Source organism: Apis dorsata, unplaced genomic scaffold, assembly GCF_000469605.1.
Source record: "Apis dorsata unplaced genomic scaffold, Apis dorsata 1.3 scaffold_435, whole genome shotgun sequence".
Classification (NCBI taxonomy): domain Eukaryota; kingdom Metazoa; phylum Arthropoda; class Insecta; order Hymenoptera; family Apidae; genus Apis; species Apis dorsata.
The window spans coordinates 23235-38185 of NW_006263686.1; the positions used below are offsets into that span (position 1 = coordinate 23235).

Genomic DNA, 14951 nt, shown 5'->3' on the forward strand with positions numbered 1-14951 from the left:
AAATTTTTAAATAAAAAATAAATTTATAATATTTGACATAAACATTTATTATACATTATTTTAAAATTTTTTTTATATAATTATATAGTATAACTATGCTATTTTTTATGCTATATATATATCATTATGCTATATATATATATATTCATTTGAAATTTTAGAAATTTTATTATATATTATAGAAATAAAATTTCAATCTTTTTATGAGATAATTTATTTAATTTATTCTTACATAATAACAGATCATATTCACATATATTATCATATATATATTTTTGCTCAAAGAAATTTATCATAGATTTAATTAAATACACATAATATTTACAATAGAGAAATAACAATGGAATTTTATCATATATGTTATTATTTATATAACATTTTTATAAGCATTATTATTTATAAGTTCATTTTAATGAAATAAAATAATTTATAATAAAACGCATTTTATCAAAATATGTATATTTACAAATTATACATATAAATTAATATATATGTATATATATACATATATATATAAACTAATAAAATCAATAATTTATTATTTCTTAATGGAATCTGCAAATTATAAATTCAAATCATGCATTAGAAAAATTAATCATATAAATATATTTTATTATTATATTTACTATATTATACAATTATTGCAAATAACATCAATAATAACTGAGCGTTACTTTATTCATAATCCAAATGAATGCATTATAGAAACTTTCATAAAATTGAAAAAGTTAAAAATCAATTGAAAAAATCAATTGATTTAATTTTCTAATTAAATTATATTCTAAAATCAATTTATGTCTGTATACTATATAAATGTTGTTATACATAAATTTTATCTGACCTTAGGTTTCCTAAAGATTCATTAAAGTGTAGATGATGATGACGTTAGTTCAGTTAGCAGTTAATCCAGGAAGATTACCCTTTAACAAATGAACAAACGATAAGGATGATTATTGTGCATCGTCAAAAGAGAATCTATTTCAATTTTAAACGAGTGTATAAATCACGATTCTGCCATCCCACTCGTTGTTTTCTAGCCAGTGAACGATAGTAGAGGATGATCCATCCACGTGGATCGCCCACATGAGTCAGGTATCGTGGTTAATTGTTCTCGCGTCTCAGTATACGAAGGATGTTAGTCCGATCGAGTAGCGTGTTTGCTCTGCTCCTCAAAACATACATTTACACATTTTCTGTGATTGCATTTTCTTGATCATTTTTCAGTACTGATTCTTTAAAAAACATGGAATTTTCATGTAAATTTTTAATCAATTATTTGAATTGTAAAAGTGGTTTTGAATTGTATTTCATGTTGTATTATACGTTTTAATGCGTGCATGAAAATGTGTTTTTATGTAATTTTTTTATTATATGGATTTAATTCTGTTTTATCTTTTTGATCTGTATATTTTGGTGATTATGTGAAAATTATTTTTAGTGATTATATCTAATTAATTAAAAGTTACATGTGTTATAAGGTTGATATTATGCATCATTTATAAGAATAATTAAATTGATATTGCGTTTCAATTTTTAATTGGGAAAAATTAATTATTCATATTGATAATATTTTGATAATATTTTTATAGAAAATTCTTTGTTTTTTGGTATATCGTTTTATTTTTATTAATAATCTAGTTATACCATAAAATTTTATCATTTGCCATGCAATTTTTTAAAAATTTACATATGGTAAAATGATTATGAATATAAATGATTAATTATATAATTATATAATATGATACGTGAGTGATCTTTTTTTATTTACAATAAGTTTCAGGCATGATTTTCCAAAAGATTTTTTCAAAGAATTATTAATAATTTAATTGATTTTGAACATTTTTTTGTCTCTACTAGATATTAATATCTATTCAATTGTTGAATAAGTCAAATATACGTGCGAATATCATGATGATTCAGGTTTAAATCATTTCCATAATCTTGTAATCATTAACTATTTTTCTATAGGAAAAAATTTACAAAAAAAAAAAGGATAAAAGAATAAAAAATAGAATTATAAAAAGGATAAAAGAGATTTTATAATTGATAAAATCTGTGGAAAATGATAAAAATTATTATATATATAAAAAGAGGAAATATCATTTTTAATGATCATCTAAGAAACTTTGTTTCATAACTTTTGGCATTAAGATGACGAAAATGTTATATGCACTTATTTATAATTTGATAAATATTTAGATGAATAAATAATCTATTGATATTTACATTTGAAATTTTTCCATTTATTATACGTATATAGAATGAAAAACATGAGAATAATTTTTTCAAAAGAAGAGAATAGACAGAAATTGTGAAAAAAATAAATAAATTAAATTTAAAAAAAACAACATTATTATAAAAAAATATCTGATATTATTTTGCAATTATTTCTGATAAAGAATATCATTAGATATTGGATATAAATAATAAAAAAAATTATTTTAAAAGGTATATTATGTTTTAAAATAATATTGAAATATTTTTTATTTAATTATAATGATGTTATTAAATATATAATATATATTTTAATTGACCATTCATTTTCCTATAAATCTACTAAATCTATTAAATTTATACAGATTATTCATTTGAAAAGAAGTTTCATAATACTTGTGATCAATGTTATTGAATTGGACGATAATCGAATTCGAAGTCGTGGAACACTAAGTGCAGATAATTATCCTTGGAACTTGGTTCGAGTTATTAGAAAATTATCAGATTAGCTATTAATACATTTTCACAGAATGCGTTGCCTTGGCTCCAATCGTAATATATTCTAGTTTGAAAGAGATATAATTATTTAGAAGTGATAATGAACAATATTTTTTTGTTTTACTTTTTTTTTTACAATATTTTTAAATGCCACATTATTTAATGATAAATTGTTGGAAAGTTTCGCATTTATAAAAATAGAGAACACGTAGGTGAGTATCGATCAATATATGAAGATAAGATTTTATGTATTTTCTCATTAAGTGATATTTCAAAGGACTTTTGAATCAATAATTTGTATAGAAAAAGTTGTATTTAAATTTTGTTTAAATTTAATTCTTCTTTATCTTCTAATTCTTTCTTTGGTTAATTCATTATTCTTTTTATCTTCTTTTTAATTTACATTTTTTTTTTTAATTACAGGATAATAGATTGTATAATATAGATATAAGATTGTATAATCTTTTTAGGAAGAAATGTGAAAATCAATCAAGAAATTATTTTTCACATATATAAATATATAAATATATTATATATTAATCATATGTTAATTGAGAAATAGAGTATTTAAAAATCAAGCAAAAACTATTATATTTGCAAATATTACAAAAAATAAGAATTGCAAAATAAATTATGAATAAAATTTGATCGAAAAATTATTAGAAAGAAAAATCAATCAAAATAGATATTACCTTGAAACAATAAAAAAAATATATACTTAGGTTTATCTTCTTTTTATCAAACACTCTAAAAAAGAGTGATATAATCGTCGGATAAGAGTAAAATTGGACGATAATGATAGATTGGATTATTGTAACCAAGCCTTATGCATTGGTTACTTTCTTTTCTTGCACAAAAGATATTTCAGTGAAAGTTTAGTATTCGTTCGTTGAACAGCTGACCCATTGATTTCCTCTCGAACACAATTTCGCATTAGTTTATTCTAGCTGTTTCTTAAAATAATATATTTTTTTTGTTTATTATGGATTTTTTTTAAATAATTCTTTTTATTGCTTCTCAGATATGATATTAAAAATCGATATTTGGAATAGTGTTCAAATTTGAAGAGAAGAGATTATTTATTATAAATAAATAAAACGATAGATATCATGTATTTTTTTAAATTAATTTATAATAATTACTCATTTACATGTGTGTTTCTCTGGAGATATCTTATAAGAACTGCTGGTTTATTTAATATTGTTATATATATGTCATTTCGATAAATATTTGCAATAGATATTTGAAGATAAAAGTAATTTTTTAATTAATTTGAACTTGTGATGATTAATAAATGAGACAATTTGAGATTAATAATAATTTTATTTGATGGATTATTATTATTAATATAAATAAAATAAAATATACGTTTTTAATATAAATATAACGATGCATTAAAAAACAAAGAATTTTTTAAAGAGAATTATCAAAAGATATTGGTAATTGACAAGTTAATTCGTCTTTCTTGACTTTAATAAGATTAAAGGATCTTGATTTGATTTGAGATATGACAAGAAGCAATATTGGATTGTTCATTTGAAACCTTATGATTATTTGTCAAAGTATTAATTGCATATTCAGTTTTTTATATAACGTTTCAAGAAAACAAAAAATTTATAAGTCACTCGATTTAATAATTATTCATTCGTAAACTGTTATCCAATAAACGTTTGAATAATCTATTAATTATATTGTTTCTTGACCAGAAATTTTTTTTTAAAATTTTAAAAAAAATTAAAAAATTGATTGAATTGAAAGCGAATTAATTTTATTTGGTCGAATTTTGCTTTTACGCGTCTAAACATGATATAAATGTAAATCTGAAAACATGATATTTTTAATACTTATTAACGATATATTAGAAAGATAAGATATTTAAAAAAGTGTTAAAATTTAAATGTTGGAACAATGAATTAACATGTTTATTTCGTAATCGATATTTTATATTTTTACTATATATTTACAACAGAATATTTATAACAGAACATATAAATAGCTTATAAAAAGTGATAAAAAAATTCCTATCAACAGCGAACGTGTTAATGCCAAGTTAAATGTAAAAAATTGTGCAGTTTGTTAAAAGTGCTTTCATTATCATGGATATCTCAACTTTAAGCGGTTTACGAAAGAATGATAATTTTTAAGCGATCAGGAAAGGATCTATTCGATGATTGATCGATCGATAGCGGGAATTTATTTCGAAACGTTCGTGTGAAGAAAAGTGAAAATGTCACATTTTCGATTGAAAAGTCGGAAAAGTTCAACCGATTCAACGACGAGTAAGAAATCGAGGCAGATTTCGAGCCATGGAGAGTATCGAGGGATTCAATTCACTTTATTGAAGAGCCATTTTCACGAGGTAATGAAACTTGAAAGAAACTTTCAGATTTAAAGTATATTCTTCAAATACTTGGAATAAATTATTTTTAAAGTACATATTTATGGTAAAACGAGGTCAAAGAAAATGAGATCTATTCTTTCTTCTTGTTAAAATTATTCTCCTAAATTCTTTCTTTTTTTTAGGTAATAAGGATTTTAAATGGAAATTTTAAATTTAAAATTTTTTTAATTGAAAAATTTAATTGAAGATGTGATCTTGTTTAATTTCAAGTTTAATTTATCTCTAATATTTTACGATTTTTATAAATGAAATTAATACGAAAAATTGTTCCAAATTCAATTTACTACATCCCATACAGTGTGATATCTCTTGAAATAGTCACTTCATCGTTATAAAGCAAGCCATCCTGAGATTTTTTTGCGCGCAAGCGTTGCGGTCAGAAATACATTTGGCCGCTTTGCCTCCTTCTTTCATATACTCGATAATTCTTCGCCACTTCCGCTGTATGTGTTTAATTAAATCGCTGAATTCGCGAGAATCTTTTGTTCTCGTTTTCATTCATCTTTATTCATTGTTCGAAGTTTCTTTTTAATTTAAATCGAATTTTATTGCAAGCTTTAAAAGTTTTCAATAAAATTTGATTCGAGTTGAAATACATCCGATTAGTTTAATATACGGCCAGTTGGAAATCATTAATCTATAGGATTGAAATCTCTATACAATTAGATATTAAAAATTACAAAAAATTGGAAAATTAGAATAAATTTGATTTGGGTTACATCTTATTGTATCTTCGATTTCTAGATCGATACGCATCCGTTTAAATTTCCTGTGTATCGTTAAATGGATATTCAATAGTTGTAAACAGGATGTGTCCAACATGTTATTCCAATAATTGAGAGACTAAACTTGGATTTCCATACAAAGAACGATACATTTGTGTTATATCGTGCTTGACAAGTAGAGTAGAATTCGATCAATACTCGATACTGCGGATATTTTCTAACCTAGAATATTGTGATTTTTACAATAAGCCTTTGTGCAAGGATTTATGTTTCAAAGAAATGTCTTGCAAATCGTATCGAGAGATGTTTGAAGTTAGTACACAATATTTTTATTCCGTTTATTTTTAAGAAAAGTCTGTAGTTTGAATAAAAACTTATTCATAGATATTCATTCACAGATATTCATCCCCACGTTCTCTTAGATCGATTTATATAAATGGAATAATCTTTATAGCATTACAATAAAACTCAGTCATTTGATCGTTTATTCCTCACCAATAAAATATCTCTACGTGATTTCATTTCACATGTTACACGTAAGTAATCCTGATCATCTCAAATTACCAGTCAAAAATAGATTATTAGACAGAGAAACCCGTTTTTAATTACAGATCTGTGTCTCATATCTCCAAACTCACCTCAATTACTCAAACCTGTCCAATGAAGATAATCCTTGGATCGAATTTAAATGCCAACTTCCAAGAATTTATTAGGTGTTCCAAAAGTTCTATCTGTTATTTTTATACACGGTTTCTTGGTGCAAGAAATGTATAACGTGATTTATTTTTCATTTTCACTCAGTTTCATCATTATACTCCAGTTCCAGTAAGTTAAGCGTCCCTTTTATTTAAAAATTAACAATATTACAAATTAATTGAATTACAGATTATTATTTATTATTTCAAGTAAGTTCACATAAGTTAAAGTCATTTTGGAAAAATAGAATAGTATTTTGGTTTTCTTTACGTAAAGTATATAAAATTTTACAAAACATCATTGAAATGTGTAACTATGATCCACTTCGATTCATTATTCCGGAAAACTGTTGTTCGTTGAAGAAATGAGAAAAATTTTTTAATCAATTTAATAACAACCCGAGTATATATCTCCCTCAACGATATATCGCGCGAAACGATTCAGCATCTTCGCCTTCTCTAAATCCAAGTTTAGATATATTCATGATAGAGGGGCACGACTATTTTCGTTTACTTTCGATGGTACGTGCCAATGCACGAACACTGGGTGCGACAGTGATTTATCCGTCTCCGTTCATACGGAGACGGCGAAATCCGTGTGTGCCAGAAAGAAACCTCGTTGTGACAAGCTTGAACATCCCTCAGTGTCACGAAAGAGGGTGTTTGCACGACTGCCAGAAGGGATACGACGTGGTCGTTGATCGACGAATAAATCGAGGAATAGACGATGTCCTCTATCTTCATTGACATATCACGAATCCACGAATCTTTTCGATCACTGCGCACAGGATCTGATTCGGTAGTACTTTTATGATACTTGTGTGTGGTAGAGTATTATTCGAATATCAAACATTGTGAATTCTAAATTGAAGATGTTGAGAAGTTAAACGTTGTTGTGAATGAATTTTGAAAAGGGTTGGAAAATAATTGTGCAATGAATTTTAAGTAAACTTCTGAAAATAATGTATAAAAATGAGGTATAGGAATTTAGGGATTTTATAGGGATGTTATAGGAATTTTAAATATTAATTAGTGGTGCCTTAAATATCAATGGATTTTGAGAAAAGCATTTTGACAATTAATGTAATTGTGTTTTAGGTATTCATATGTTAAACTTTGTGAATTTGAAATTGAAGGTATTGAAGGTATAAAGATATTATACGTTAATAATTTTAAGAAACGTTTGAAAATAATATATGAAAATGAGTTATTATAAGTATTTCAAATATTAGTGAAATTTTGAGAAAAAGTTTTTGGATAATTAATGTAAAGTTGTGTTTTAAGAATTTATATACTCAAATTTTGTGAATTTAAAATTAAAGATGTTGAAAATACAATAATATTATGAGTTTATAAAGTGTAGTGAATTTTGAAAAATTTTTGAAAATAAATAATATCAAATAACATCTAATGAATTATAGAATATTTTAAATATTAGTGAAATTACTAAGAATAGAAATTAGTTTTGAATAATTAATGTGAAATGTTTTGAATATCCATTATATTTTGAATATACATTAAATATTATGAATTCGAAAATGAAAGTTTAATATTAAAGGTATAAATATATTAAATGTTACTTGTACATTAAATAGAAGTGAAATTTTGAGAAAATATTCTGAATAATTAATGTAAAATTATATTACATATAATTTTTTTAATAGAGCATATTAAATTTGAAAGCTTTTAAATCATTCAAATATCATCATTATAATGTGTATATATAAAGTTTTGAAATAAGAAAGAGATTCATTCATTGGTAAATTAGGTAATCAAATTCTGATCATCAGTGAATGTATTAAGCTAGTTTCGTAGCTTAAATTATTCGATTTGATTGATAGTCCGTGTTTCTGACGTAAGCTACATTGTCTTATTTTATATTATAGTTGGCTCAATTTGTAAATTATAATCATTTGAAGTTTAATTCGATTATCGAAAGTTTGGTTTTGGATCTTTTTTTTTAGATATTTCTTTATTTATTGAACATTTTTAACAAATTCACATAGAGATGAGAAATATGTATAAGCTGGTAAACATTCGTAAATTGCAGTTGCAGGTTTGATTTCTTCATTTTAGATTTGATGTAGATGATTCTAATTTTTAGGAAAGTATTAGAAAGATATTATATTTAATAGTGACATTATCTGTCAATTATAATCTCGTTGAATATTTGGTTTGATTATTAACGTGAAAAAATTTCAGTGATTTTTGTGTGATTGTTCTTTCTATCATATTATTATCCGAATGAAGTGAGATGATATGTTAATGATTGAATTGATGTTTAGTAGCGAGTTCTGTTTTTATCCTTTTAATTTTTTGATTTATTTTATATATCCAATTAATAAAGAAAAATAATTTAACATATAATAAATTTTAAAAATTTATTTTATACATATATGTTTGAACTATCTTTTTAAAAAATATAAATAACTTTTAGATCTGCAATTGACCTTTTATTTATTAATCATTTTTGAAAAATTTACATAGAAATTCTTTAACTCTTTGTTAATTAATCATTTCCTCAGATTCATTACTATTCAATCAAATCAAATTAATCGTTATATTTGTGATATCGCCAATACAATCATTATGAATCATGATAGTAGTCATTGCATAGCAATATGATGCCAAAAATGCTTTTACGTGATATCTCTCAGTGTGAATGTTATTGGGTGCCAGGCTGAATTATAATATATATTTTGATTAATTTGATTTCTATTTATTATTCATAATTTATTATTATGATTATTATATGACTACTTATTAAGTTTATAAATTAGCAATTTTTTTTAAAATTTCTAATTCTAAATTAAATTAATGAATATATACAAATCTAGAAAATATTATTAATTTTTTTATTAATAATTTTTCACATATAGACATAGAAAATATTAAAGTTGAAATAAAAACTTCAATCACAAATATTTCACATATATTATATTGTATATAATAATTGTAATTAGTTTATTTTCTATCAAATCATCCATCATTTTGATTTTAATTAGCATCTTTATGGTATATAGAATGCAAAAAAAATTGAATAACCTGATTAAAGAAAAATTTGTTCAATTCTTATATATCAATTCCAATCATAAAAATAGGAATTAAATTATTTACAAATTTGCACATTTTATCCACGAAAAAGAAAATTATTTAAAATACAATATTAAAAATCTGTGATTATAAAAATATATCAAAAATTAATTTTCATGATCAGAATCATATTATTTTGATCTTTTTCTTTCATTGAATTTTACATGAATATATTTTTTAGTCGATAGTATATCAATTAAAAACATTTTATCATGATATTATCAAATTATAAGATAAGATTGTCTTTCGATTGGCTTTGATTTTTTAATTTACTTCCCAGTAAGCAATCGAACGCGATATACGATATTTTTAAATCGTATCTAATAAAATTAAAATTCGTAGAGTGCGGATATTTATATATTTATGAAAAATTTAAATGTAAAAAAACTCTGTTGAATGCATTCGAATATTCGAAGAAGCATAAAATGATATCTGAGACATAGAGCAAATCTTATAAATTTTGTTTCGCATAAACATCCGGTCTATTCATATACCAGTGTTTAAACTATTCTCTATGTGTAAATTTTCCAACGGCGTATATGTTATTTTTATTGCAAAAACCATTGCGATTTTTTATTTCAATTTCATGCGTTGCAATTTCGCGATAACAATTCTCACGCATACATTTTGATGAAAAAATTCTCGAAACTTTTATCTATTTCAATAAATATTTATTTATTCACCGATATTGATGTGATTCGTTTTTAAAGTACGCTTTGGATATGAATACATTTCTGCCAAAAATTTTTTATTAATATTTAAAACGTTTTCCGAAATTTTTGGTTGTAGCTAAACCATTTTTATGCGCATTTATGGAAAATTTAAAAATGTGCACAAAGTGCATATTACAAAATACAAAAAAAGGCACAGAATTCAAAGCAAAGTGATATTTAAAAACCTTTATTCGATTTTATCTTTATGATGGCGAAATCTTTTATTTTTGTCACATAATCGCAACAATTTTTGTTATAAAACAAGTAATAATATCTTCAATATTATATTTCATCCGAAGAGAACCAAGAAGAAGACAATGTTATTTAATGTTCCCTTTTGACAAATATCATTATACGATATCTAGCTTCAAGATGGAAAAAGATTCGGACATTGTACTCCTCTAAGTGGAAGATTTTTTTTTTTAATTAATTAAGATCATTCATATTAGAAAAAATATTCAATATCTCACGATTTGCTTCATGTTACGAAAACATTCGATTGTACAACACGTTGATTGATAAGATAAGATCAATAATTCTTTATATTACGTGTTTATATGTGCAGCAACAGAACGATAAGTACCGGACAGTGTGGACAAGGTATGAAATATTGTTATTCTTAATGGAGAACGAAATTGAATGGCCAGTGATCGATCGAAAGAAATTGTAATTGATTATAAAGAGTAATAATTTGAAGAACGAGTGATTGATCGCAAGTAGAGATGAAGATTCGCGTGTCGAAAGAGTATGTTACTTGTGTTTAACTTCGATTTTTCAACGAGGAACATCGGTAATTTCATTAAGTTCGTGTAAAGAGGAAACACGAGGCAACGATCCAACGGTTCATGTACTTTTGATTTCTCAGAGAAAATCTATATAAGTCGAATGTAACACGAATATGATACACGAATGTGCGATACGTCAACGATGCATGACAAAAATGTTGCGTTTAAAACTTGTTGACTTGCATGTCGTATAGAATTGGAGTGTGTGCTTGGATATCGTGAGTATTGATTATTCCGGTTATTTTAAAATTATGATTAATTAACTTGTCGCAGAGCGATGAGAGTAAAGTAATACTATATTTTCCAGAACGTATAATTTATCTAAGAGGAGAAATTTTGTATTGTTTTCAAGGAGAATTGTAATCGATACTCTATTTCCATGAAACAACATCGATTTTCATAGAAAATACAAGGAAATTTTTTATAAGAAAAAGAAAATTTGTATCAGCAATGAATGATATTAATGAAAATATTGTTTTCTATGTTTAACATCCGATCTTCACGAAGATTCAATATTGATTTTTATAGAAAGACGAAAGATTTTTCATGGGAAAAAAGAAGCTTATATCAACAATAATCGAAAGAAAATAATTTTATTTTAATCTGTAATTCTCGATATTTAGAATTTAATTTATCCAAGAAGTAATATCAATCATTTTATATGAAATATAGAAAATAAAAATATAATGCAATAAGAAAAAAAAAAAAAAAGAGGAGAACATATACGAATCGTTAGAAACGTAAAGAAACATTGAAATTTTATCTTTTCCAAGATAATTGCGTAATCCAATATCCATAAATTAATAGGAAATACTAAATTATTTTCAAGTAATTGCAATAAGAAAACATCTCCCCTCGAGGATTCGATTCGTTTTATATCTTCATTTTTTATTCTATTTTGTTCTCGAACGTTTTTCCATAGATATGAAGAACGAAATGGTGAGGGTAAACAACGTTTACTCATTTAGAAGTTTTCTTGGATATTGTTTCTAGATACATTTCTCAGAGTTGTCTTGATAATATCGTGTCAAACTGTTCGAAATTATGTCATTCTTAAATAAAACGTAGTAAAGATTGAAACTTCTTTCTATCTGGATTAAATGATCTGAATATAATTGAACAAAATTTTTAACAAAAACATTTTTGAAATTTTATTATTGATAAATAAAAGTGATGATTATTTGTGTACAAATGTGATCTACGTGATGAAAATTCTCATCATTGAAATTTGTAACATTTTCATTTGGATTTTTCAAGAAGTGATAAGAAATAAAATATCTTTATTTTTATTAATGATTTATTTATTGTTAATATGGTTTGTTAAAATTAAATATAATTTTTAAAATTATAATATAAATATAATTTTACATTGAATGAAAATTTAATTTCTATTTCGAAACAGATATATAATATAGATACACAGTTTCGAGAATCATTACTTCGCTGGATGACGTGATAAATTGTACTAACGAGAAATAAATTATGATTGTGTAATTTATAAATCGTGCGAATTGTTTCGTAAACGTGAAAGATTGCACGTGATTTAAACGTCACGTGAAAGATTATTAACTTTTATCGATTTGGATGAAAAACTTGGAAAAGAGAAATGTTTTGATGCAAATGAATTAATAATAAATATTGTTGAAAAATATTTTAAGCTTCAACAAAAATATTGTGAAATCTATTGAATTATTCGATCATAAAAGACAATGAATTTTTATATATATATACATATATAAAAGAATTGCATAAAATTTGTGAAGTGAAATGAAAAGAGGCTGCATTGAGTAAAAAGAGATTGATGAAAGAAGATCTAGTGTTTTAACGATGACTTTATCGACCTCTGGTGCCAATTATAATTATCATTACTAGAATATGAGAGTATTTCCTGACATTGACCTGCTTTCTATGGAATACGCGAATGAGAGGAGCAATTTATTGAATTCTAATCGAGAAAATGCCGCGTCTTTCTCATCTTTGGTTCCACAGGGATTGGCACGAAGTTATGGATCATTTTCTTCTTATCAACAGGTGATACAATCGATCTGGAACAGAAGCAAACAGGTACAGAAAAAATAATGCCGATAAAATATGTTTAATCAATCGGTGAATAATTATTTACTTGACAATTGATTATATATAATATTTCTTCTTTTTTTCTTATTTAAAAAAAATTATTTATAATGAATGTATTGAATGTTAATTAAATGTTATAAGAATATATTTTTAAAAAACTTGATACTGAAAAATATTATTCAGAAAATTTTATAATATTTTTTCAATAATTGGAATCTTAACATTTTGGAATTCATGGAGTTCATTCTTGATTTATAGCCAAGTATGTACTATAGTGATATCTAATAATTTTTTCTGCTTCAAAAAAAATTAAATTTTTATGTTTTATTCTTTTTCCATATAAATTATTTTAATGATATCGCAGTATTTTTTTAAATGTGAAAATTAAATTTCTGAAATTGTGGATTGAAAATGATGATCTAAAATTAAATCGAGTTTTTATTTTGAATAAATAAATTTCAACGAATTCTAAGCTAGAGGATTTCAAAGATTTTCCATAGGTGAGCCAATTCTAAGATGATGTAATATTTTATATTCTTTACGGTTCGTTTGTATTTATATATATGTATATATATATATCCAAGCTATAAGTTGAATGTTATATTTACTTCATAAATATGAGGAAACCGGGGGCAAGATTTTGAATTGAATTAAACGAAAACGATTTAGTATCGTTTTGTCAGTTTGCCTGGACAACGTGCCAACATTTTTCGACGTGTCTCGAATGAAGAATGATAGATGCAACAGTGTCTTTAAACGTTTCCCGTACACCTTGAATCGCGTTTGGATTCAATTAACACGATTTATTCGTTTGTGAAATTTAAAACGATTAATTGCACGTACATGAAGTTAAATTGATTGAATTAGTGTTTTAAGATTTTTTATTTTTTTTTTCTTTTTTTTAAATTCTTTTTTCAATTTTTCTCGACTTCCTTCTCATTTATTCATTATTATAATATGATCTTCTCCAATTATTTTCACGGATCAAAATTTTATAATTAAATGTGTAATGACATAAATACATAAAATATACGTACATATATATGTAAAAATATGACATATGATATGATATATTTTTACATTTTTTAATGGTCGCAACTGTATGTTCCATTATTTCAATAAATGAAACTAGATACTGATCTTTATTACTCACCAGTTGTGACGTTCCAATATTTGCTCTTCTCCGCGACTTTTTGCCGCCTTCCTGATCAATTTACAATAGTCAATTCATGGAGATAACGTGAATAAATAATTGATTCTAGATCTTTATCTGCTAAATACAAAAATCAAATATACCTGCTATCATACTAACGCTGTAAATTTCCATAAATAATATAATTTTTTTAAAGGATACTTTTGATCGAGATATCTAGAAAAATTAAAATGTGAAAAATATAATTATCTGTGAAAGTTATCAAAAGTTATTCAGAAGGGAAAGCAAGATTTCTAAAAATTGTAAGAATTAAATAGATAAAATCGCATCATAGCACGTAGGAATTAAAATGTCTCGTTTTCCAAGCGCAGTTACATATTTCTTTTTATAAGATCTAACAAACGACATATTGTACAATTGATTAGTTTGTTGAGTGCTTTAATTGGCCCAAGTGCTGTGAGTAGTGCAAGGACGCGCAGTCTCTTCGCCTAGTTCTATAGAGTAAAAGTATTTTTCTAACTGAAAGTTTCTATGAAGGTTATTCTCCTTAGTTGTTGCATTAACGTTTGCATTCGTGATTTTATTTTAGTCGACATAA

General features: G+C 24.6%; 1 protein-coding gene across 4 annotated transcripts in view; it reads left to right on the top strand.

Annotated features, from left to right (window-relative positions):
• LOC102676476 (kinase D-interacting substrate of 220 kDa) overlaps positions 1-14951 on the top strand; it is a 37533-nt gene that overhangs the window by 4497 nt on the left and 18085 nt on the right. Inside the window, exon 1 of one of the 4 annotated variants that reach the window (XM_006619748.2) lies at positions 4685-5071. The exons of 2 other annotated variants lie outside the window; for them this stretch is intronic. In XM_006619748.2, the coding sequence (XP_006619811.1) occupies positions 4940-5071 (132 nt within the window). In that variant the 5' untranslated portion in view covers positions 4685-4939. Of the gene's footprint in view, positions 1-4684; positions 5072-12967; positions 13189-14951 lie in introns of those variants that run through there. One more of the 4 variants, XM_006619747.2, reaches the window with a different exon arrangement.